We start from the raw sequence: 26,511 nt of genomic DNA on the forward strand, positions 1-26,511 counted from the left end.
CCAGGTTTAAAATTCTTTATTTCGTTTTTCTCCATAAATAGTAGTCGACTCTTAGGACTGGTATCGCCGGCACCAAACGCATATACATATAGCTCTGTTCGTCTTTGGTTTACTATTTCGTGGACTCGTCGAAGCGAGCAAATACCACAGCTGCTTTAAATGCTGGCTGCAAACGCCTGCGAAGTGGTGGAATTCGTGCCAATTAGACTGCACAAAGGCGGGACGAGCTCAGACAAATGTCCTTTTATGGTCTTTCTCTGATGCACAATTGCCCAAACACAATGGCTAGCACTGGTACATAATGGCAGATGATGAATTGGAGACTATATAATAACTTGTAGGAAAAAATTCAAATGCCCACCATTTAGTTTCTTTGGATTATTTTTGGGACAACTGGAACATGAGTACAAATGTGTAATTGTTCCCATTGTCGCACAATGACTGTCCCTAAAGCTGTGCGCACTCAGCAACCAAAATTATTTTTAAATATTTGATCGAAAGGAAAAATTGTGACAGAGTTCACATTGCGAATGGCACATGGAGCCCTACACATAAAAAAAGGAATGAATCAAACATTACAACGATGTCTGGCATAAGGCATTGTACATTGTAACGGTGTAAATGTACTGTAGCATTATGATTCTACCGTCACGCCCTTTAGGCCATCACATATTTTAGAATAAAGGATAGCGCCTAAAAATGCTCACGAACGTTTGCTTGTAATAACACCAAACTTAACATCTCAAAAATGAAAGAAAAGAGCGAATACATTTTGCTGTCAAGTGACGTGCAAACAGCTGAGGTTTAGAAGAGAAAGTTTTCGAGGAAGTTCGACTGAATGAAGCAAAAACAATGGAAACATTGGCAATATGGTTTGTCGGACGCATAGCGGGACCTTTTGTGAGTTTTGCCAGCTCGCGTCATCGGCCACATTGTGCGCTCTACCAGGCGATTTTGTAACATCAAAGTTTGTGGGCAACAATAAGTTTTCTTTGCACATCAAGTCACTCAAGCTGCCCGTAACGTTCCACCACTTCTCAAGCTTAGGCAGACTGATGAGGTACAACGCCTGACAACATCACTGTATAAATGGCCTGCAGGTGTTGTCACAAACGCTTTCTCACAGACCTCCTGTATATCATCAATGGTGTTTGATATCAGCGTTCTAGGCAAACAAACGCATAGTCACCACACTTTCAGCCTGTTGGAATCCTGGCCATAGGATGTCAGTGCAAGCCATCGATATACCACCTCTCCAACGCAGACTTTTGTAAGTTCTGTAAGACACATTACAAGTCTATAATTTTACGTTGTGATTCTCTTCCATTTAGGCTTTCAGACGAGCACAAATGCAGCACTTTCAGAGGCACGATTTAAGTAAGGTACTTGTCAACACACTTTTACCACTTACACGTACAAGACAAATTGTTATATAACGCACAATGCGACAGTTTATCACACAACAGAGACACGTTACACACCGACACAAACACGGAAGCTCGATTTATGTACAGTCCCGTCAACACTGCTAACAATGCCCCCAAGAAGTTCGTCGTTAGGCGCGGCGAACGTCGCGAGCCACACCAACTGTGTAAAACTCAACAGATGTATGGCGCAATTTCCACTGCATTATTTTTTTCGACACATGATCTTGCTGTTGAAACGTAGCAAGCAACTCGTCTTGCGAGCAAGCAGTTTTTGGACGCAAGTAACACAAAAGCGGAAGAAATTCACCTCGGAGAGGCTTGTGTAAAGACGTCGATACGAGTAAAACCATACTTTGAACATTTGTGGCCTTCGACATTTACGTTGCGATTCAACTGTCGCCTCAGATGTGAGGCGCGATTTTCTGGCAACTAGCACCAAAGTAACTCACAGGTGCAAAAAGAAAAAAAAAAAAAAATGACTAAGAAGCACCCAACAATCAAGCACCCAAACAGCATTCTCCAAGCAAATTAAGTGTTTGCTCACACTTTAGACATGGTACATGTATAAACACAGTCTTTGGTATCTACCTAGCATTGACTACACATGCATGCAGTGCTAGAAACACGTATCACGATGCGTAAACATAATTTGCGAGCGTGGAAAATTTTTTTTTTAAAGTTATAGGTACATTTTCGATTACCACACCTGCTACACCCAAATGACTCTACTGAAGGGGAGTTTTTTTTTTTCAGGTTTACTCCATGTGTGTTTTTGTTACATTATGCAAGCCAATACATGCTGTGCTGCACAGACAAGAACAGGCTGTGTGTCGGCCATGATTATCTCCTGCACCACTCGCATGTAGAAAATGTAGTTTTGGTGTTCGTTACACTGCCTTTTCAGACCTTCAGCCATGTATTAACTTTCAAATTGCCAAAACACATAACGGGTAAAGTGGAAAAAAATTTTTGGCGCAGGTTTTTTTTGTTTGCTTTCAAATGTGGTTGATGTCGCTACAAAGAGGCAAAAAGCTTTGTAGGTTCGCACCACTTTTGAGCTCTTATTGTTTGCTTTATACCTTTTTTACCCAATACTTCCACAGACTCGAGTTTGTAATGACTGAGGCTGTTTTTTTTAAAACCGTCGCATCGTTTTAGGGTGAGCTGCCATAACTTGTAAAGCTTACTACCATGAAGCCTTTACACCTGACAGGTATTTTGCAATTTTGTGGATTTGTTATTTCAGGATTTGTAATTTTGAACTTCGTAATTTCATTTTTTTGTCATTTTTGTAGTTTGTAATTTTTGTAATTTGTAATTTGTAATAATAGCTGCGCATAATGATTTACGTCCACACCGTGACTGCTCTTGTATCGTCACTGTTAAGCAAATGGAATTGTGACATTTGTGCATGATTTCATTGCTACGTACTTGCTGAGATTACAATTTGCACAAATGAAAAGCTCATACAAAGCAGTGCTACAAAAAGCTTAGCTGCAAAAAAAGTAAGCTGCTTTCAGGCATACATATACCACTCTGATCTTTACACAATCACTGAAACTACCTCGCAGTAAGCCCTGTAAGAGGAACAGCATGTATTTTCTTTAGAACGGTCAACTGAACCCGTAGGTTTGAGCCCTACTGCGGGCAATTTAAATAAAATAGAACATGTTATTTTGATTATTCTAGTTTTTTATGCGCATTCGTTTGCGCTAGACTATGGTGGCTTGTACCCATCCTAAGCGACAATTAACTGGACGGAACAGATCTTTGGTTGCAACAACAATCGAGCAAAACTATCTTCCATTGCAACGTATTTTAGGGTTGTTTCGATACGTGAAACAGAGCTGCAGGTGCTGGTAATGACTAATGTCAACTTGCTGTTTGGCTCTGATAATTTAAGCAAGTTGGAAATACTGTACACACTCGCGTAGTAGATGTACTCGTCTAATCAGGCACCGGGCATACATCAATTAGAAATTTTGAATCTCCCGCCACACAAGACCAATGGTGAACGCTACTCACATTTCTGATCCAAAAATTCAACTTACTTGGCGGTTGATGCAATGTTGCTCTGCCACCGGTATCTAAAAATGCTTTACCACTTCTAGGCGTATCTCTGTTGCATTCATAGTTGAATTCATGATTACAGAGCTAAAAAGAACACAAATAGTGGAGACAAAACAAATGCTCCAGTGTTTTGTTTTCTAGTGCTCTAACTACATATGCAGGCTATTACTAACTGTCCCAGCCAAAATTTCTTACGAAGCACTCTCACTAACCAATTTCTAACCTTTGCACAGGGATAATGGAGACTACAAAGACAGCATTCACCCCCACATATAAAAGAACCCTGTCGTAAAAAGACTCGATCTTGAGTACAGGTGTCTGCAGCGTGCAGATATACTTTGCAGAATTTCCTGATAGGGTAAGCTTTGTTTATCGTGTGTTTATTCTCCTTGTAGAAGAGACTAAGAGTGCCATTTGCGTGACAGTTAGTGACAACCACACGAGGCGTGTCATCCTCCGTGATGCCTAATTTTGGATGGAAAAGGCTCGTTTACTAAACAGGAAATCATTCTCAAGGGAGTTGTTACAAAAATCAGTGCAATATGAGATGGAACTTGGTGCGCACACAGTTAAAACACTTTGTTCACTTCAACCAGTACTGCTGCTGATTTCTGTAGCATGCTATAAATGCCGGTAAAACTGTAATAACAACAAACACACCATGAGATCGTGATAACAAATGTCAACGTTGACGACAGACGAAACAACGTACTTTGGCAGCGATGACGGCTAATGCGAAGCAGCAGCTTTCTTTGGTGAAATATGAGAAATGCTCACAAAATGCAACCGGTGAAATTACTAGCACCTTCGTTTTGGCCAGCGGCGTCCACAACAGACTCTTAATACACTTACATCAACTGACTGTTCCGGTGCACCGAAGACAACGTGCTAACAATTGCTGTACGAAACAATGGTACTCTTCAAATACCCTGCTGAAGAGCTGTAGTCAAAAAGCCACACAGGAACAGCGAACACTGATGCAGATTTACACAACAAAGTGCAATGTGCAAAACATTGAGCAGCTTTTATGCACCACTTGGCAAAAAACCATGGATCTAAAAGCAACACACTGCCACTCTGAATAAAAACTATTTTGTGAAAATTCAACGATGATACCTTGTTTACATTCAGCATGAATGATAACTTGAACGTGTAGTGCTAACTAGCACACACAATGCACGTATATAAGTTACTGCAAAGCCTTCATTTTACTCTGAATGTTTTAGTGTTTGAAGCACAAACTATTGCTGCCAATAGCTTTTAAATACATAACAATACGCCGAACACCTACAAGGACAGAGAAGTTGGAGCTGATCCGATTACACCGCTCTTGCTCTTTTAGTATTTTCAACACTCCCTAGCGCAGACATCTGTAGGTCCAGAAATGGGCCAAATTAAGTTCATTAACTAGCCTCGTTAAACTTCAATATTAATAAATCAAAACTACACTCCTTCAAATGCCAACGTCTTAGCTATGGTGCATTAATGCAATAATGGCCACGAAGGTAAGAAAATCAAACGGTGCACACAATAACATACAGAGCAAAATAGATACAACGACCACAATCTATGTGCTTTACACGGGTCTTCAACACTCCTGTTGTGACGTGCAAACTCTTTGGCGTTGTATTGTGCAAATGTTCTGATGTGCGCTGTACACAACGGCAGTACTTGTGTGCAGTGTAGGCAAGCATGTTCCGTGAAAATAACAACAAGGTACGTAGAGCAAGATAGGCTAGAGTGGAGAGAACCTAATTTTGGCAATAACGTTTGCTTGCTTGATTTTTTATACAGTGAACAGGTCCCGCAATCTACACAGAAATTCCCCACAAAGCAGCTGACTGGATAGAGATGTCAAAAATGATGCGATCCCATCTGGGCAAAGTTGAGGTTACTTGAGAAATGCATAAAGGTCGCTGTCTGGATTAAATTTATGAACACCAATAGCCAATTTTCGCTGGACTCCAGATACCAAGACATGAATTTTCTCCTTTACGCTTCAAATAATTCCGAATCACTAGCCAGTCACTCCTGCAAGTGCAAGCACTCATAACACCTGTGACGTGCACACTTGGAAAAATGTACCAATCTTCTCTCAGGGCTTCACCTTCTCTCAGGGCTTCACCAACACCTGACGCTTCTCAAATGAGTGCGACCAAGTAAAAACGACCAAGTCACTACTGATAGCTGCTCCCGACTAATCGGGACCCCTCAGGTTTGCCATTGCAGGAAAGTGTAGTGCAAAACAGAGCTCCAAGGATGGGGCCCAAATTTTGTACGGTGGCATCAAACATCTAATTTGGTTTTAGGCAACGACTGTTTTTGTGTACGTGTGCACCCACAAATGGTGCTAACTCTCCTTACTCACCAGGGACGATGTCCGCTAAAAACCGGCAGAAAGCAAACACACAAGCTGTTGCAATAATCGTACGCATTGACTGCATTTATCTCCCATCCCACAGTAGCATGAGCTTGTTCATTCCCGCAAATCCAGATACTTGGCACCCAACTTGGCAACACTGTTTTGTGCTAGTTCTACGCAGTTGTGAAAATTATGCCACGTTTGCTCCCACAGAAATCAAAAATAGGGGCCAACAAGGTGCGGTTTTGCAAAAAAAGTAAATTGTATTTGCAGCAGACACTGTGGGAACCCACATGTGCCAGTAACCCCCCTCCTCTCCATCGACTTCTGCGCTGCAGAATGCAGTTGGAGATGACTGGTGTCCCCCTGCTGAAGCAGGATTTCCCAATGCATGACCTAACAAATGCAATATGCGCACAACAGTAAAAAAAAAAAAAAGAACCCTGTCCGCCAATTTTGTGCTTTCGAACCTTGGGACGAATAAGTGTGGTCACGCAACAGCACGGTTGAACAGCCCCTGAGGCTGCTGCTTCCTCAACATTGTTTCACCTCAGTGAAGCTTTTACACTTGTTCTGAATTCTTAGGTTCTCATCACGGCCACAAACAAATGCGTGCAGCAGACATGTGCGTTGATTGCGGTAGCACTGAAACATTTAAGCTGCACTCAAATTCCTGCACTCAATTAGTGGCTCAGTGGGGGTGTACACAACCTTTTCAACCCGCACCAACAACAACCACAAGCGGAGGGGCACGGTTGCCACGGCAACTCAGCAGAGGACCGGCACCGCATTACTGTTGTGGCGCGTCTTGCGCACGCTGTCGTCGTGGTGGTGTGCGCTGGGGTTAGCCGAGTTGGACAAAGCCGCCGTCCGGTCAAAGTCAATGGTGGCGTAGCCCTCCGGTGTGCGCAGAGGCGACGTCGGTTGAGAGCCCGGCGAGAGGGTGGGCGCGGCCGCGCCCACGGGCGCAGCGGTCACCGAAGGCGCGGCCGTCGTCACGGGCGACACGGCACTCGTGCTCGAGTCACTCTGGTGGTCCAGGTCGAGCACCACGTAATTCACCTCGTCCGCCAGCAACCCGTTGTTGGCCGACGCGCCGGCGCGCTCCGGGGACGCTGGGCAGCTGAGGTTCGCGTACGAGTGTGGCGGCGGCGGAGCGGCCGGTTGGTGTTGCTGGGACTGCGCTAGTGGCATCGGGCTGACGTTGACGTAGAAGTGGTTGCTATCCCGCTGCTTGACGACCGCCTCCTGTCGCAGGAGATCGTCCAGCTTGGCGTAGTTGGTGTTGATATCGACGCACGGTGGCGGGTGCGGCTGGCCGCACTGACCGCATGAGTTGACGTAGGAATGCTGGAGGTGCTGGGAACCGGGCGGGTTTTGCGTCGCTGTGGGCGTCGTCGTGGCGGGCAGTTGCGCTGTGGGTGGACGCAGTGGACCCAGAGCGATAGGTTCGAGGTACCCGGAGGAATCGACCGTGGGGCCATTGCCGCTTGACAGCGGTGGCGGGAAGATGATGTCGCCCCTCTGAATTGTCGGCAGACCGGAGGGTGCCTGGGGTGCCGCTTGTTCGGGGGCTGGCATGGAACTGCTGATGGTGGTCGTCATGGCGGACGCGGCACCGGAGTTTTGAATGCACTCCTGCACACAAGGCACAACCGTGTCCGAATTATACGCAGATTTCTGCACTATCTATTTGCACTACCTATTTTTTGCAATATCTATCTATTTGGCTTGAATGCTAGCATGCACTTAGCACACTTGTATGTTTCTTGTGGTGGCCCACATTATGTCAGCCCTGCCCGTATTATGTCACTCTAACGTGAAATTTGAGTAGGTCAACATTTCTCGCGTTTCTTCGGTTAAAAATATGTCTTTCTGGCTGGAATGCCACTGAGTGTCTTATAGAAGGCTAATTCTTTCAAGCTGAACAAGGTTGTATTTTGACTTTGTGACTTCTTAGAGAGACGCTAAACCCAAGCAAACACAGCGCGATTGCTTTGAGGGCTTACCTGGAGTGCGTTGAAGAGCCCCTCAGCACGATGGCACTTGAAGGCGTAGATTCCCGAGCCCGTGGGGCAGCGGCGGCCGCTCTCGAAGGAGAAGAGCTGGGCGTCGAACCCGTAGCGGCGCAGTCCGCGCAGGGGCCAGCGCACGGGCGGCCGACCGCGTTGGTGCAGCACCAGGTCGGTGGCGTTCACCTCCATCTTGCCAGGGCTCACCTCCATGCCTTGTTCATCCAGGTTCCACACCTACAGGGGCACGCGAGAGCGTGAAGATCCCACGATGGTTGGCTGCTTCTCAGCTACTTTAAACAATGAGATTCTGGTACAGGTCACCTATTGAGGCTGCTGTCGTAAGAACACTACCTTACCAATTGTGGAGAAGACGGATAATCCTTGCAGGGGAGGATTAAAACTGTACATCAAGCTGGTTGCTCTCGACCGACTGCTAGCCCATGTTTCACCAATTTCCTATGCCCTGCGCTCTCAGCCAAGATGAGGCCGCCTAAAGCGGGTCCGACATGCAAGCATGCGCCATTACAAGTTCATATGTCTTTATGACTGATGGCTGGCTCTCTTTTGCACTTTGCATCTGTTTTCACGAAAAGAAAAGAATTCGTCCTTCATTGCATTGTGAACTTTTACGTGCAAGGAAGGGTGAAAGTTGTGCGGCTGGTGCGAACACCTTGAAGTTGCATAAGGTCATTGGCAGACAATACCGCTCACTCATGCGCCTCCCAAGCGCTAGTGTGATGATCATACTCGTCTCTTTTGCACAGTACCTGTAAAGCGAGTTTAAATTCAGCACAGTTGATTGTCGATGGTTCGTCTTCGCTGTTTTATTCTAATCAGTCTTCTCAGCCAAAATGATGTAGTTCAGACGGCAGCTACGGGTGCAATCAGTTAAGCTGCAACTTTCTTAAAACATGAGTGGAAAAGAAAACAAAATTTCAATGATGATAACGATCCCAACCCATTGTTACCAATCTTCGTCGCATTCTTCGGGTCAGTGCTGCAGATGATGATCACTAACGAACATGGCGATGCCACGACCTAACTTCGCAGGATTGTACAGGCACATGTTTGCTCGGAGCTAGGCACTCATCGCACTGCGATTAAAAAACAAAACAAATCCTGCCAGAATCCGGCAGCCCACTAGCCTGACCTAACCACAGCCAGTACTCTCTCCAGAGTATCATCATCATCTTGTCCCAGTGTGTAGTAGCCAAACTATTCTCGCCAAACAGTACATCAGTTCAGATACATTGCTTGCTAACTCATTTTTCTAAGTGGCACAAGCTTGGCTGTATTTTTAGCTGTTCACATATAAATGCCAGCCCGAACTCTCACTCCTGGAAACGCTGCTATATGAATTAATGAGTAATAGCTTCCTTACTTGGAACGTCCGCTCTCGGCGGCTCCTTTCTCCACCGACACCAGACAGTGCAGAGACGCAGTTGCCCATGTCTTCAGTGGGCGGGGTTTTTCGTTGCTGCGATTTTTCAGAGACCCACAGCTAACGCAGTTGTTGTCTCGAGGCCCGAAACATCTGAAACGGAATATTTACCACAAATGTCATAAATGCACTCCCACCCTCACTGCTTAGAGTCCCATAAGAAGATGCACTAAGGCCACTGCTCGCATCAGCACAGCGTAGAATAATCGCAATGAGGAAGAGAAAGCCGGAATTTTGGCACAAGGAACTGATAGGGAATCAGCTGGGGACACATTGCACTCACTATATTGCCAAGCCTACTATGAGTTCTGTGAAAGCCTCACTTATTAGGTGCTTACACAATGATAGCGAGCACTGCATTTGTGTCATTATGTTGCAATTGCGAAACTGTGTAGAAATCACTAATTGTTTCATGTATGATGGGACGCTGTATTGTTCTGTAGTATGCAATCATACCACCAAGGACCTTGACATTTCACTGCGCCATTTACGTGCGTGCTGTGCTCGTTGGTCTACAATTCTCCACCCACTGTTGTTTTGCTGCAATGAACCAGCGTCACATGTGATGAGGTCACACCACATATGGTGACGTCCCTTTTGACATGTTGATCCCAGTGGTGTTGCTACTGGTGATGAAGCAAGCGAGAGAGAGAGAAATCTTTAATGAAGTGGAAAGGCCGATCCTGCTAATGGCAGGACTTGTTACAACATAACAGGGTGATAACACTTTTGTATATGTTTGTATATGTATAGATGCGTGAATATTATGCATACATATATGCATACGCACGTAATAGATTTTTTTTAAATGTCCACAATTAAAGATTTGCTTCCCAAGCAAAGTTCCCAAACTTTGATAACAGATGTCTGTACAGAAAAGATACTCATACTTGCATTGCCTACTCAAGCACCTTTTGAATTGATCCTTTTTCTTCTTGTATTACATGCTCACTGGCAGCGCCATTGGACAGCCGCCCCGCCTTTTTGTTTCTGGGGCTCTGGACTGCTGTACGGTGTTCCCTGCCATGGGGTTGACTCACAAATAGAAATAAACTTAATTCAGTTCAGTCTATCTTGCCTGGCCGTTAGCATCCAAGTCAAGAAAAGAAACTGGGCCACCGCCACAAACATGAAACCTGGAGAGGAGCGAAGCATGCAGCGTATAAGTGTATTCTTGGTGCCTTGGCGTTTTTGCCCACGGATATGAAACCGCTGGGAGGTAGAGGTATACAGCTTCGCTGTAAAAGTCTTTGAAGCACAAAGTGTTCTAGCGCGAGGCGTTGGAAAACGAGTGTCTCAGTACCTAAACTACATGAAACGATGATGACGACGCGAGATGCCGACAACCGGAGCCCCAAAGGGGCTTCGCCCCTAAAAAAAGAATTACAGGTGGAATTCAACTGTGACGATTGTCTTTAAATGCAAAGTATTGCTTAGTAGCTTGCGAGAACCGCCTACAGACTTGCTTCGAACTGCTATTTGGAATTCCTTGAAATTACTTCACTTCTAAGTGATTCCAAGAAATTCTACGCAGTTTTAAGTAATGTGCAGCGTGTGTCCATGTATGCTGCATTCCTTTAACTAATGGCAGCTGTTAGGTTGCATTTAAGCAGGTTTGTGATAGGAGGCCACGAAACCAGCCGGTCAGCCAAGCATTAGAAACAGGGATTAGAAGGAAACGAATGCTTTGCATTAAACATTGCAGGATGACCACACAAATTTGAGTGCGAGCTATTATTAACCCGCATAATTTATTTTATTAGCTGCTTCATCAAGCCTAGGTCAATCCCTTTTTGCAATTGTTCGTGGTACTGGTGTGCAGGATGTGCTACGAGTGATGTTCTGCAGTACATTGTTGTGCTAAACACTGTACCACCCCAACACCGCAATCGCAGACCTCGGATCTTACAACTGACAGGGGTAAGAAACGGTTGCCTGCCTGAAACAATCCTGAGCAGTTTATGAACATTCCAAAGCTGCTTCTAGCACAGAAATTCCACGGGAAAATTATATACGACGCTACTGTGTAGCACTCTCTCTTCTCCCTTCTCCTTCTATCCTTGACTTCCTCTCCTCCCTCTACTCCTCCTCCCATTTCCAGCCCCCGCGCCCATTCTCTTCTCCCCTCCTTCCCTTCCTCCCCCCTGATGATGATGATGATGATGATGATCGCTATTGGTTTCCCCTTTGTAGCGGGGTGATGACGAGTCATCTTACCAAAAAGGACTAATATACCTATGTTATATACTCTTGTTGTAATACTAGCGCTACTTAGGGATGGCACAAAAAGCTTATTAGGCACAAAATACATTTTTTTCCCCTGTTACAGGTGGTAACTGTGCTAGGCAATATTCCCCTCTCTGCTTTTCGTCCACCAGCATTCTGATCTTCTTTTCGTCCCCTCGACAGCCTTGAAGTTAACTTCCTCTGTGATACCCTTACATCCTAGCGCTTCTGGAAGCCGAATATTTCCTTCATGTAGATTCGGATGGATACCCTCGCATTCTAACACTATGTGCTGCATAGTTTCTGTTTCTTTTCCGCAGACGACGCATACCCCATCATTTTGAGAATACTTCCCCACAAAGCTCTTAGATCGCAAGCAACCTGCTCTAGCCTCAAAAAGCAAAGCACTGCCTTGGGAATTATTGCAGAAATTTTCCTTTCTGATGTTCAATTTCTCAGCCCTGTAAATCTCTAACGACGTTTCCATTCCTCTATTCCATCTCCCCCTCTCCCCATTTTATCGTTTCATCTCGCTCTCCCCTCTTTTTCCTTCTATCGTCTTCTTCACTTCTTGCCCTCCACTCTATTCCTCTCCCCTTAATATTAAATAAATCCTTGCGTCACTCACGGGAACCGTGGGAAGTTCCCTGCAGCGTCATCACTGGTGGCTAACCACCGACCCATTAATTGCCGCTAGCTAGCAGATCCTGGCAGATGTTTGGCGGAAGCCGGAAGCAGGCAGACAAAAATGTTGCCGTTTACTTGGCCTGAGGAAGTCGTCTTTAAAAAAGGAGCCAGCCATCAAGCGCACCGCCCCAAAGTAGAAATTCTGTATCAATGTTTTTTGGAGACATTGTGAAGTATAACATGTCTATATGTAGGAGGCTAATATGCGCACTGCACACATTGTTTGGGAAAAGACAGTCACCTGGAGTCTAAAGTTCATATATCAGCACGCAGCGGAGGCCAGCCGCTTCGGGAGATGTGGTGTGCATGCATCAAGTCCATCATAATTAAAAGTTACTGCATTTTTTTTTACAAAATACTGCAGGCATGAGGCCCAAGCAGGAGTGGTAATAGGTAATGAAAAAGGACACAGAACAGGCTTAACATCACACCAAAGAAAAAAGTTACGATAGGTTAAAAAAAAAAGGATGGGAGGGGGGTACAGTAAAAAAATCCAGAAAAAAGAAAAGCATGACGTATAGATCATCTCATACATACATATATATATATATATATATATATATATATATATATATATATATATATATATATATATATATATATATATATATATATATATATATATATATATAGTAGGGAAAATGAGGGGCTCGTTGAGGAAATACAGAAAGATAGATGGGCAGTCTACAACGCCAAAGGAGGCATAGGGGTGTGGTTAGGCTATGCCTCCTTTGGCGTTGTAGACTGCCGATCTATCTTTCTGTATATATATATATATATATATAGTCTGAAAAGATAAAAACTTTGTGACATTTTGTGCAAGCTGGCGATAGCACCGGGTACGGCAGCGCCAAATGGAAAGAACGTCCGGCCAATTCGTACTAAAAAGGGGGGGGGGGGGGGGTGATAGACGAAACCAGGTAAAGATAAAGAATTGAGGCGATATGTGGGAATCCCAGGGATGTCGCGAGCGCCCGCAGCAGGCATACCGGAAACTACAGCATATGCCATGGGCCAGGGCACGGGACAAAGACCGCACTCAACGCTTTGTTTCCAGCGGAAAGAAGATAAGGGTATAGTTTGCGTATAGAATAAGGGCCGCGGCTTCGTGGAAAGGAACGGATGAGGGCGTCGCCAGTTCATCCACGCGAGCCCTGCCCAAGTGTCAAGAGCACACTCCGCCGACTCCGAGGGGCCGGCACGAGGCCAGGGCCATTTCCGCCGCGCGCCCACGGCGGCATGTCCTCCGGCCTGTTCTTGTTGCTGCTGTCGTTGAAAACACCTTCATTCACAAGGGCTAGACTGCACGCAATATAATACGCCAAGAAAAGGAAAGCGAGAACAATGATACGAACTACGCGTGGCTGGCGCAGGCCACCCTATACGAACGTGCGCCGGAAACGAACAAAATAATTTGCGTCCACCCATTATAAATGTGTTCCATCTCGGCTGGCCGGGTGTTCCCGTCAGTACGTCTACGGAGACGGTCAGAAAACGTCATCGAATTGTGCGCACACCGACGGGACAGGGTGCGAGCTTGCGATCCCCTGAAGGAAAAACAGTTTCTGCGTGCTTGTACCCCCAAGTTAATCGGTCAATCCTACTTATATAGCTCAGGTTCAAAGCAGATTGAGCCGTCACAATGTAGATGCACGCTCAGCCCTGCTGATGAGAGCTAGTGAGGCACTGTTCCGGCACTTGAGAAACCACGAGCGTGTGCAAGAGTTGCGGGTAGGCCTAGACGTATGTAGCAGGGTCTCCAGTGGCAGACCCCGCGGCCATACCTAAGCATGGCATATAGCGGGAAAAAAAAATTAACTTTCTGGTCCACTGCGAGCCCTGAAGAGGAGGAACACCTGACTAAAGAAAGACTTAGTGCTTCCCCGCGACAAGAAGTTGCACGAGTCGCAAACCACAAAAGGCTATTCACGCGGACGACGGGATAGGCTTAGCAGCAGCGGAACTACAAGAGCAAGGCAAAAAAAAAAAAAAAAAAAAAGCAGTGCCGTATACTTTTTTAAAAAGTATACGGCACTGCTTTTTTTTTTCATATCCCGAACTTCGGGCGTACACGAGTGAAAGTATGAGCGCGACAAGGAGTTTAGAATAACCGATGATCACCGAAACGAGCAAAAGGCTCGAAAAAAAATTCCTTGGACGCCTGCAGCGACAATGAACGAGGGCCATCACTGTTAGGTTGCGCGACGTGAGCGGGGATGAAGTAATAGTACCGCAAACTCCTTTTTCGATAAGGAAGGCCAAATACCGGCTTGGATATGAGGGTGAGGGAGGGGAATGCATCGTGTTCTAAGAGGCCATGGCTGCTTTGTAGGGACCAGAGTCGGTCAAGCGAGAGTGCCCGTGCTAGCTAGGCCACTATTAATGGAAAATAATCGTGTCTTGTGCAGTAGAGGCTTTCCCGTGGAATAATAGTCCACTGAGAGATGTAGCGATGTATGAGCGATGTTGAGAAAAGGACGAACAATCCCAAAGGAGATGCTTGAGGTCGGCATATCTGAGCGTGCTGCGGCCTACGCGAGTGACCACCTTGGATCCTCGAATCACACGCACAAGTGCGGCGACACGTGCTAGCGAATAACCGAACGAGAAGCCGCTCAGTCCGGACTGAGCCGCACTCGTGAGTCGTCTGAACAAAAGGTCTCATCGTCGACCGGCTGTGCGACCAGCCAAGCGCGTCGCGGTTCATGCACGCCCCGCCAACGATTCTTTCCTTCAACCGTCAGCTGTGCCGCGACTGCCGCGCACGCAAAACAAAGAAACACGTCACGCTTTTGGTTTCGCCGATTTCATTCGTTTGCTTTTCGCGCAATGGCTTCGTAGCGGGGGGTTTCCCGTCAGGGTGCTTTCTCAATGGGAGGCCCACCGACACTCGTTCATTCTTGAAAAGACCGCCAACGTCGTTGCGTGCGTCTTAATTTGGTCTTGAAGCAGCGACCGACGCTCAATCGAATGCGCCGTACTAATTAATGCACTGTTCGTAACCTTATCCCAGCTGGTCCCAAGGACGCAAGTGTTCTCAGACCGCAGTATACCACGGGTCCCTCATCCAGCCCAAAAAGGCTGTCCCGTTGCACGTTCATCCATGACGGATTCAATTCATTCGTTCATTTAACCAGGACGAAAAGCTCGAGGACGCGCCAAGTTTGTGAACTTTCGGTTGGAAGTGATGAAGGCTTATTTCCCCCGTGTTCTACAGCTACCGCGTTTTGGCGCCGTTTGGCGCACGAAAAGCGCATTGGCGCAGGTTGGCGCAAATGGAACACCACTGCGCCAAAAGTAACTGCACTATCGCAACTAAATCGTGATTTCACGGCTAATATTTTGTTGATGTCTAGGACCGATTCGATGGTGCGAATGCAATGATTTTGACTCTAAATGGGGTCTTAGAACAAAAATTCAAAGGACCATACATTAGAAAACATTTTTTTTGGAAGTGGAGGGCCTGTCTTTGACCTCGTTCAAGCAAAAATCTAAGAGCGGATGGACGCCTGCACACAGAATCTCGACAAAAAAAAAATACGGGACATCGATCAGCGACCACCAGCGTGCAAAGCGCGTTGGTTCCTAGCACCGCAAACCTCGCGCTGAGGGCAGCGTGAGGAAAGACATTTGGTTGGTATCTTTCATTTGTCTGTCCAGAGCAGCTCTGGACAGCTCCTGGGCAGTTTCAAACTGCTCCCGCAAGAGAAATCCTGTGAACAAAAATATATTGAGAGAGAGAGAGCTTCTCCGGTGCACTTTTGAGAAGCCCGAAATGACAAATAAAAAAAGCCGCCCGCATCTTCCCACGGGGGGAACTCGAGTAAATGCGTCGCATCTACTCGAGTCAAGCAAAGCGTCACGTCAAGCGAAAGCCAAGCAAAGACGCCTTTGACTGAATTCCGAACGCGCGCTCCGCCGCTTATATACGTTGAGGGGACTGCGTAAATCGGTCCCAGTCGACGACGTTGGCGTACTTGTAAAGCGGCGTGGACTCTAGGTGTTTGAGCCAAGCGCGGATGTTGCTTCGCCGGAGAACGGCACACCGGTTATATGCGCAGCGCGCCCGAGGGAGAGGAAACCGCGGAAGAGAGAGTATTGCACATGCGCCGGCCCCAGCGCGTCTGCCGCGGCTATGACGCAACACAATCCAACACAATCCACTTTAATCCAATCCAATCCAAATCCAATCCAATCCAATCCAATCCAATCCAATCCAATGCCCCTCGCGAGAGAGAGTTCGAATCCAATCCAATGCCCCTCGCGAGAGTGTGTTCGCTATCGCCTCGACTCGACGCGCATGCGCAGTGAGCGTGCGGACTACGGACGCCAACGCGGGTGACATCGTGAGTTACTGAAATGCTCTGCATTTAAAAAGACCTGTGTTGTGTAGCACTTATCCGCTCCTTGACTCGAGCAGACGAGTTCCCCCGCCGCGACAGCGGTGTCACTTCCGGTGTGGTTGGATGAACGCGCGCTCCTGCACCTGGCGTTTCCGGCCACCGCGGAGCTAATGCCCAAACGTCAAAGTGAGACTGGGAGGGGAAGAAAGGAAGTAGTTTTTGGATCACTGCAAAGGAAACGAAGTACGGTGAATCGGCGGTGGGTCCGCAAAGGGAAAGTGTGGGGAAGCTTTTCTTTACTTTTAGGGGCTGGGGCTGTTGGCTTCTCCGGTGGTCGTCGTAATCGTCGGCTCATGTAGCCACGGTGCTAAAACACCGGGAAACTCGTATACGCCTCGCGCTACAGAACTTCGTGCTTCAGACAGGAGACTTTTACAGCAAAGCTATATATCTCTACCCCCCAACGGTTTCATCTCCGTGGGCAAAAACGACAAGGTGCCAAGAATAGGTGGTATTCGTCGAAAAGTTTAGCTGTCAATTTTTTCCCTTGGCAACACTGGAAACGGCCACAGACATGGCCGATGCGCCACGGACATGGCGCGGACATTGGGCCACCGCGCCCGCACGCCGAAGAAAAAAAAAACGCCGGCGTGCGTCATCAGCTTCGTTATTAATCGCACTCACATTGGACTCGAGGCATTACTTTGCGTTCACTGGGGTAGAGTTTGGAACGTCCAACAGACATCATGTGCTTAGCACGGACAAGTACCGCCATCCCGCGGAGCGCGACGTAACGAGTGACGGCGCACTCACACGGTTGCCTGCATGTGCACCTCGCCAGGGAATACAAGCAATACACTTATAAACTGCATGCTTCGTCCCTCCCCAGGCTTCACGTTAGTGGAGATGGCCCGGGATTTTTTTGTAGCGTTTTCTTATTGGGAAGGCGGCTGTTTATAATGGCCGCGGTATTATCGGACGTGGTAGTGATCATTTGTGGCAGTTGTATAGGAACAAAAAATCGTGATAATTACGTGATAACTACAGAGTTATTCAAGTTTATCATGCATGACACAAAGCTACCACTCGGTAATCCCACACCATTCGTGTAATTGCCTGGGCATTGTTTGAGAATTTCGCGCATTTATCGCCGAAGATGAAATGGTTTCGGCAACAGTCGGGCAGCGACGCACTTTACTCGACCGTTTCGTGCCCAAAGGGCCTTCGTTCGAATCCCAGTTCATCGGAAATTTTGGAATATTCCAACATGACGTTCGCCGGCTCCACGAATTTGTCACGAGGCCGGAACAGGAAAAAAGAAGGAAGAACGACAGAGGGTAAGAGAAAACAGAAAATGAAAGGAATGAATGAAAAAGAAATGAGATGAAGAAAATAAAATGGACAGGGCCACTTCGACCAGTAGACAGGTATGCAAGAGAGCAAAACAGAAAAACAAGAAAATACAATGTTTTTAAGAGTGTGATACGCTGCGGGACGGAATGGGGTCGACTTCGCACCAGGACGCCTGTGCAATATCTCCAGCGCCTCGACGCTTGTTTCCCCAACGTATTTATGGCAGTTGTGGACTGCATCCAAGTACGCTTCAAAATAACTTTTAAAAACGAGGACAAACAAACAAATGCGAAACATCTCAACCATCCAGGAGACGACCTGCACAGCGGGGAAGAGTAACAGTTGAGGTAACGGGACTCCGGTTGCGGGTGTTTTGAATTTCCTTGACCTGAAGGGGACACAAAGACGCGCGCGGCGACACTGCAAAATCCTTTTTTTTTTTTAAGAACGGCGTCCAGAGACAACAGCACAAAAACTTTCGGTGACGTAGTAATTTCCGAGCTACACATTCCGACAAGGAGAAAAAATACACTGGCGTAAAAGTGGTCACACATCTGCAAAACAGTCGACAACCACAAATCCGCGGTCGAAGAAAAATCAGTTTGGTCCGAAGCTCAAGTCTGTTCTCGCAAGAAAACAAGCGATTAACCCTGTTTACTTCTCTCCCAGTTCTGCACAGACGAACGGAAGGAATTTCGTCCTCCCCCAAACCATAAAAGAGACTGAATTTTATACTTTTTTACGGAACAGCTCCCGTTGGCGCGGCCGTTTTTTCAGCACGGAGGGAGAGAAGAAAAGAGGTTTTATAGAGGACAAAAAGATGCGTCAACATCTGCGCGAAAGCACCTCAATCAGGCGGGGGAGGCTGCGTCGAGTCTGCAGGTCCGAACCGTATTGCACTTTTACACCTCACTTTCGTTTAATCGTGCGCGGCCTTCCGACTTGAGCGTAGAAAAAGGCAGACGAGCCAATCCAATCCAGCGGCGGAAGAGGCGTGCGAGGTGACCTCATTACGCGCCAGGCTTTGAAACAGCGCGACCTGACAAACTGACCCAATTAACCGCCCCTCATCCCTCGCGAGCGGAGTAGAGAGGGAAAGAAGGAACGCACTACCGAAGCACCGAACGCACTGCCGGGCACCCAATCGAATGGGGTCACGCAGACAACAACCGCCATTGAATCCTGCAAGTCACTTTCGCCCGTTCGGATGTGGATTCAACGCGCGGAGCTGATGTTTAACGACGGAACGCGGCGAGATAAAACGCGGCGGTTGACCTTTTGCCGGAGGAAGTCGCGGAGTGGGTGATACGTGAAGATGGGCATTTCCACCGATAGAGCCCGTATGCAAACGGTTGAGGGCGCGGCTACGACCGGCAGGTTGACACAAGCCGTTAATCAACCGCAAAACCGATGATTCAGCACCACGTGCGTGCGTTTAAAAGACGCGCCTTCGTGGCAAACAATGCAAGTGGGAGTCGGAGTTGCACCTTACGACGCGGAGGTCAGTCTGCTGCTTGCGACGACGTTGACGTTCGACTGTTGCATGTCCCTGCAGGCGCCTTTTTCAGCATGTGACGCGCGGCTCAAGGTGCAGCCTTTCGGCTCATCGCAGTTCTTTCAGATGTGATTCATCTTCATCATCATTATCATCAGCCACTCTACGCCCACTGCAAGGCAAAGGCCTCTCCCATGGATCTCCAATTATCCCGGTCCTGTGCTAACTGCCACCAATCTATCCCCGCAAACTTCTTGATCTCATCTGCCCACCTAACTTTCTGCCGGCCCCTGCCACGCTTGCCTTCTCTAGGGATCCAATCTGTTCACCCTGACCAATGGTTATCTTGCCTTCGCATTACATGCCCTGCCCACGCCCATTTCTTCCTAATTTCTACTAATATGTCCTTCACACGCGTTTGTCCCCTGACCCACTCCGCTCACTTCTTGTCCCTCAATGTTACACCTATCATCTATTCCATTGCCCTCTGAGTCGTCCTGAATTTAAGTTGAACCCTCTTAGTGAGCCTCCAAGTTTCTGCCTCGTAGGTGAGTACCGGTTAGATGCAGCTGTCATGCACTTTCTTCCTCGGGGACAATGGTAGGCTGCCATTCATTATCTAAGAATGTCTGCCGAATGCACTCCACCCCATTCTTATCCTTCTAATTATCTCTGCCTCATGGTTGGGATCCGGGGTCACAACATGGCCAAAGTAGATATATTCGCTTATTACGTCCACTGCTTACTCGTGATTACTCGGGAGTTATTCAGTGCAGAGCAATGAATTTTCCCGCAGCTTATTTTGAGGAAAAGCGCTTGCTGTGTGCATAGTTAAGTTTAGTATGTTAAGTTTAGCCATGAAAACTTACCGCATTGAAGTGTAAGGACAGTAACTTCGCGGACAACGAATTACGCAAAAGTTATTCCTTGTTCTGCAATTTTTTTTCTAAAAAAGCGAAAGCTTTCTTATGGGACCGATGGCGTCCTGCCAAAAAACATACATTTCACCATAGACGGGTTGCTTGACCTAAAAGCTCTGATAAGATCACTTGACACGCGGCGCGGCATGCGTGGGACCAGGCTTCCATTGCGTCAATACGGTTACTTGAAAATTGCGAGAAAAGAAAAACGCTTCTTGACATAAGACAATACACGCATAGATCATGAAGAAGTTATATACTTTATCACATAAAGCACGTGTCGGTATACATTTAGATCGTTCCTAGTGCCCGCGTTTACTCAGTGCGCGAAAAATCGTCCCACGGGTTCGTCCTTGGTTTACGATTCGGGTCTCAAGGTATGACGATCGATTGGACGCGCTTTCAGCGAAGGTTTCTCGACGCACTTTTGTTGCTAGGAAGCGTCCGCGCTTCTCTCGACTTTCCTTACGAAGGGACGGTAAAGTATTTTCGAATGCTTCCATCCAATTTGACTCCTTGCTGTGTGCGAACTACCACTTTTCCCACTTTTCCGATATATGGTCATACTAGGTTCCATGAGCGGTCGACTTTTTTGAGCGGGGAAGATACGGTGATGTTTTTCCTAAATACAACGACGAAGGAATTAAGCGCAGTTGCGGACCCACGAGTGAGGCCTGAAAGTGTTTTGTTTTTCTCATCGTCTCATGTAACTTCGGATAAATCTAACAACGACCTGTTTTCTTTTCCAGTATTACTTTCCCCACCCAATGTCCATCGCTCTGACACCACTCTCCTCAATTCTGTACCCGTTAATACGGTTCGGGAGTTTCGGAAAAAATAAAGACCTCACTCCAATCCCCAACGCTTTTTATCGATTCGAGCAGTGGAGGGCTTCCCTGGCCTGTACAGAGTATACCCTGCAGGTGATGACGGCGAAGACTGCTAGGCGAAACCAAGCCAAGCCAAGCCACGCGCCAAGCCTTGCGCGTGGCGGGGCCCGTAACAACAGTTCCCTGCTCGTTTGAATAAATATTTATGTAGTCAATCCTTTTTAATTTGGTAAGCGAAAACGCGCTGTTAACACTTGAGCGTGAGGACAGAAACAGCGATGAAATAACATTTCGCCCGCCTAACAGCCGGCAAAACGTCTTATAAGAAATGTGCAGTCATGGCGACAAGAAAAGCAGTGGCACCGTGACGCAACATTCCTGGGGAGGATTCCGAAATAACACGGTATTCATGCAACATGGGACCCAAGGACGGGTTGCGCAACTCGCCCGCATGATTTTTTTCCCCCCCAGAAAATCGTGCTTATACAATTATTACAGTGTCAGGCTGTTTCTAGGACAAAGATGACTTTGGCTTCCACCCCCGTGGAGTGTGACTTTTTTGTGCAACCCGATTAAAAAGATACGTGTTTGGACATTATTGTTTCCTTCCTTATGCGCGCATCTTGTGAAGAATTCTTGGGGGTCGTAAGCCAGAAGTTACGAGTCCCACTCAATGCCATTTCAGCCAGATGAATGTTCCCTTCAAAAGACAGTACGATCCGAACGATCTTCGCTCTGGCTGATATCCCGTCCTTCTTTCCTGACATTGCGCCAAAATGCGAACTTGCCAGCCTACCGGATTGAATTCATGCATTCAGTCAATCCTGAAGGCAATCCAGGAGGCCTGGTCATGCTTGCAACAGCCAGAAGGTCCGCTGCGGGGCAGCTCCGTCTCTTTCGGATATAAACGTCAAATACGGCGAGTACGGGGTTCAAAAATGAATGGAAAATGTGCGCATTCGGCGTCGGGCACAGACGGTTTTGTCTGAGTGACAGCCACACTGTCGCGATGAATCAATTTTGTTTGTCGAGTGAGTGCATTCTGTCGAGTGAGTGTCACTTCGTTAAATATCCACGCCTACAGCCTAACATTTCGACTGGGGAGACAGGGAAGGCCCCAAGCTTCTTTTTTTCCTTATCCATCCGCTCACTGCAGAGGCAAGAGGCACATGCGCAATGCCATCGCAAAATCAGCGGCTCGCGGGTGCTGGTCGTCACTCAGGCTTTCAAAAACACATTTTCAATGGTACTAATATCGTAGCAGGTTACGACGTGGTGCCCCCCCACGCCATTTCAAATTACTGCTCAGCACCCAAGAAGACATCCACAGATTGCCAGTATAGGCCACTGACAACAAGTTTCGCGCCCTTCTTATTGGTCGAAACCATGTCCCTTCTTATTGGTCGAAACTATGTGACGTAACTCAGTACGACCGAAGTAGCCTATCATTCATCGAGGGAAAGGTTATAGCGTGAGAACACGCTGCCTCGAGGCCTTCCCCTCATCTGGAAGGTGTTGAACTGCGCCTCAACGGCGAAGGCGGACAGATGACAGGTGCCGTTCGTCAAGCAAGCTGCACCCGCCACCGGCTGGTCTGCAGCCGCGAATTTCGTGAGGCATGTAGGGTGGGCCTCTCTCCACCGGAACTGCGGCGTTTGCCGCGGCGAACGCCATACTTCTCCGCTGAGTATTCCCATTTTCTCGGTGGAGTTCACCACTTGATGTACACCCATGAGCAAAGGTTTACGGACCACAAAAATGGCGATGTTATGATATTTCTCTTCCGGTAGCAGCCCAGAAACTGTAGTATGCATTTGAAATGTCGTATAATTACTAAAGCGCTGCAAGATAAATAACTCAAAATTGCTGCTTTCGTGGTCCGTAAACTTTTGTCCTTGTCAGCCACAAAAAAGAAGAATGCCGAGCACAAGATATCAACGGCAGACTTGAGAATTTGGCTTCTATCTCCGCTTTGAAAAGGCGAACCCGAATGGAAGGGGTTATAAGTCGCTCCTGGAGCCAATTCGGCCTCTCCGTATGGACGCGGGTTCGATTCCCGGCCGCGGCGGCTGCTTTTCTGCTGATGGCGAAAAGCAAAAACGCCCGTGTGTACGAAATTTCGGCACACGTTAAAGATTCCCAGGTGGTCAACATTAATCCGGAGCCCTCCACTACGGCGCGCCTCATCGCCTGCGTTGCATCCGCGCGTTAAACCGTACAATCAATCAATCAATCAATCAATCAATCAATCAATCAATCAATCAATCAATCAATCAATATCTCTCTTCCGTATGCGCTTTTGGAAGAACGGAACCTTTTCCGCTGCGGCCCGTTTTTTTTTTTTTTCAGCGGCTAGAGATAAGAGAAGTGGCTCAAATAAAGGCTTGGTCTAACTATTATTGCTGATACGAGGCCGTCGTTGCACCTTATTATGCCCAGAATGCGCTAACAATAAACGAGCCACATTCATTTTTTTAAACAAATCGCAGGCTCCTTTACACTGACACAAAGGTCGTATTTTATAGACTCTTCTGTTAAACAAATAGCACACGCGAGTGACGTGTTTTGGGGCTTTTCCAATTACGTGAAAGTACGTTTGACCTATGGGCACCAACTTAGCCGGACACTTTCTTTTTTACCCTTGAGCGCATACGTATACGAAAAAAGAAAACGAAAAGGCTTAGTTAGCGCAAAAAAAAAAACAAAAAAACAGGTTTTCTCTTCATCCGAAAGGAAAAGAAAATCAAGGGATTGCTTTCGTTCGTGTTCTTTATAAAGACCACGCAAAATAGACCATAAAATGCAACTTCGGTGCAAAGTTCAAATGCAGCCAATCCACCCGTCCTTACACTCTAAGGCTATTCCGTGGTTCAGCTTCACCCCAGTGCACTAGATTGTCCAATCCATGCCGCCAACAAAGCGAATTAAAGAGACCCTGCAACACTTCCGATAAACTCTTTCACTCTTTCCTTCCAGTCTGGTGGCACTACGAAAGCTATATAGTTATCACCAGCACGCAGCGGCGCTACATGATTTGCCCGCCGCAGCAGACCTGCTGCAACTGAAGGAAAATCGGCCAATAGGCGCAACGCCGCTGTAATGACGTAATTCCAGCGGAAAAGACCGGGAAAGACAAAAATCTTTTGAGAAGAGAATCTTTGAGAAAGAGAAAAAACTTATCTGGTGGGCATAGAGCAGTAGTTTTTGGCTGAGGTACTCTGCGAAGTACTGGATGTGTTGGTTGACTGACTACGTTCTGCAAGCATTAAAGATTTAGAAAAAATACGTCGAAGAAAGTGATGCACGGTGCCTTTAAAGTGGCTCATTTATTGTCGCAGCAGACCAATGTTACCTGAACTCCACACCACGATCTTTTAAAACGCTTGTGTTCATTTCTTCACGCTACAATAGTTCATTTACTTTGCCGACTAGACGTGAATGCATCTTTGGGAACCGTAACTCGCGTAATAATGCGATGTTGGTGAGGTTTGGTGAAAATTTATTCGCTTTATCGCGACAGCAAGCGAAATGAGGTAATAGGTTGCCAGTAAAGGCAAATTTCAAGGACTGTGCCCGAACGTTTTCGACGGACAAGCAGTACGCGGCGTTCTAACACTGTCATCACTGTCATGACATTTCGAAAACACAGTCGGGCAGGGCATTCGACGCGGCGGAATACCAAAACATGGGTGGCCGGGCCAAGCAAGCAGTAGATACGGAAAATCGGGGCAAACATTGAATTCATGATAGCTCGTAGACTACGTGAAAGAACTCTTCTCTTGCATATCAGCAGGCCGGGTGGTGTGATGATGCGCCAGTCGTTCGTGCAGGTGACTATTTCAATGAAAAAGATTCATCCGCCATTCATTCCTATAATTGTGTGGAACACCATTAGGGTAGGTTTATTTTCTTCCTACGCAATTTTCCGTCACATTTGCGGAAATCTTCCCAAGAGGTGTCGGACAATGGACAACGACATGATGGCGATATGGGTTGGTGATCCTTAACAGGTATCGAATGCATAAATATACGCAATCGGAGTTTTTTTTCCCGACTCAATCACTTCTTTTCAATGCGAAATGTCTCAAAACGGAACACTCGTAACCGTGTAATCGTGCGGCATCGTTGACTCCGCGTCAGAAGTGATACAAAGGCCTGCTGGGTTAAGACTCCCGTGCCACTCTTGCACGCGTCTAATCGTTCAAAATACTCCTGAAATAAGTGACCCAAAGTTTGTACCATATCGTTCCTTCAGTGCACTGCGACTTGCGCAAATCACAGAGCACAGTCCTGTTACTTAGTGCCGTGTTATCGCTTCGTTTGTATACACACCTAAACGGTCACACTGCGACTGCTATCACTGCTTCATATATTACACATTTTAAGGTATCGTTTAGTGCCGAGTTGGCAGAGTAGTGTGATTGTGATCACATAGGTGAAGGAGGTGTGAAGATCTCTCTACAGACAGCGGGCGAAGCCGTCGTTTGTCGCGAAAACAAACAACGCCGGGAGCAACGCCACAGCTACAATCGTTCGGAAGCGACGTCCGTATCACAACGCACGAGCCCTCCACACACAGACTTTGACTCAGCACTGCGGCCGGCAAAAAACACTCTCCTCTGTCGCGGTATCACGATAAACAACGGCCTCATCTAGCCCCGCAGTCTGGAGTACCGAAAGCGAGTTTGAATCAGCTGGCTGAATGGAAATCAGAAGCGCAGCGAATTCCTCGAGATATGAGAACCAGGCGGTCGTTATTGTGCACACTTTCACTGGTGATGCGCGAAACGGATTGTCACCGAGTTTCGGACGGACGGGATCTACGACTCGAGATTTAACGAAAGCTTCGAGCGCGACTGCGACGCGTATGCGAACCGCAGTCAGCGAATGTCGCGCGAGTCTCAAAATGTGCGTATATTACGCGCCCGCTTTTCAACATCAGGCTGACGACATCGCCGTCGACCCGGGTGGCGCCCGACGAGACGTAATAAAACCAATAAAACGTTCCGCGCCGATGCCGCGGTACGTCCCAGCGCTAGACCTAATCCGCTTGGCTTTCGGCTCGGGGTCCCCCTCCGGCCAACCCTCGCGGCGAACTCACGTACCGTTCGACGGCTCGATCCTCCTTCGCGGCCTCGACGTCGCATGGCGGCGGTTGAAGCTCGGGGAAGTGCGGCAGAGAGCGTCACTCGCTGCAGACACAACTCGCTTCGGCGCCGCACAGTAATCCGGGGAACTCGCGACAACACCGTACTCGAGACAACGCAGTCGCTACCGGAGCGGCAACCGACTCGGAGTGGTCGGAGCAGCCGTGGGAGCACCGCTAGACATTTTTTTTTTCT

General features: G+C 47.4%; 1 protein-coding gene across 1 annotated transcript; it reads right to left on the reverse strand.

The window, feature by feature from the left end:
* On the reverse strand, window positions 1-26,511 carry LOC144143575 (fibroblast growth factor receptor substrate 3-like). The gene is made up of 4 exons (XM_077675374.1): window positions 26,275-26,511; window positions 9,256-9,408; window positions 7,869-8,108; window positions 1-7,497 (listed from the first exon to the last, which is right to left on the reverse strand). The coding sequence occupies exons 2-4, from the start codon at window positions 9,322-9,324 to the stop codon at window positions 6,628-6,630; spliced, it is 1,179 nt and encodes a 392-aa protein (XP_077531500.1). The 5' UTR covers window positions 9,325-9,408; window positions 26,275-26,511; the 3' UTR covers window positions 1-6,627.

Source organism: Haemaphysalis longicornis, unplaced genomic scaffold (assembly GCF_048455015.1).
Source record: "Haemaphysalis longicornis isolate Haplotype H1 unplaced genomic scaffold, Haemaphysalis longicornis Haplotype H1 scaffold_6, whole genome shotgun sequence".
NCBI lineage: Eukaryota > Metazoa > Arthropoda > Arachnida > Ixodida > Ixodidae > Haemaphysalis > Haemaphysalis longicornis.

Coding starts and splice junctions, on each gene's coding strand:
- LOC144143575 (XM_077675374.1), bottom strand. CDS start 9,324: ATGGGCAACTGCGTCTCTGCACTGTCTGGTGTCGGTGGAGAAAGGAGC. Junction 8,109..9,255: donor GCCGAGAGCGGACGTTCCAA/GTAAGGAAGCTA, acceptor GTGCCCCTGTAG/GTGTGGAACCTGGATGAACA. Junction 7,498..7,868: donor GGCTCTTCAACGCACTCCAG/GTAAGCCCTCAA, acceptor CCTTGTGTGCAG/GAGTGCATTCAAAACTCCGG.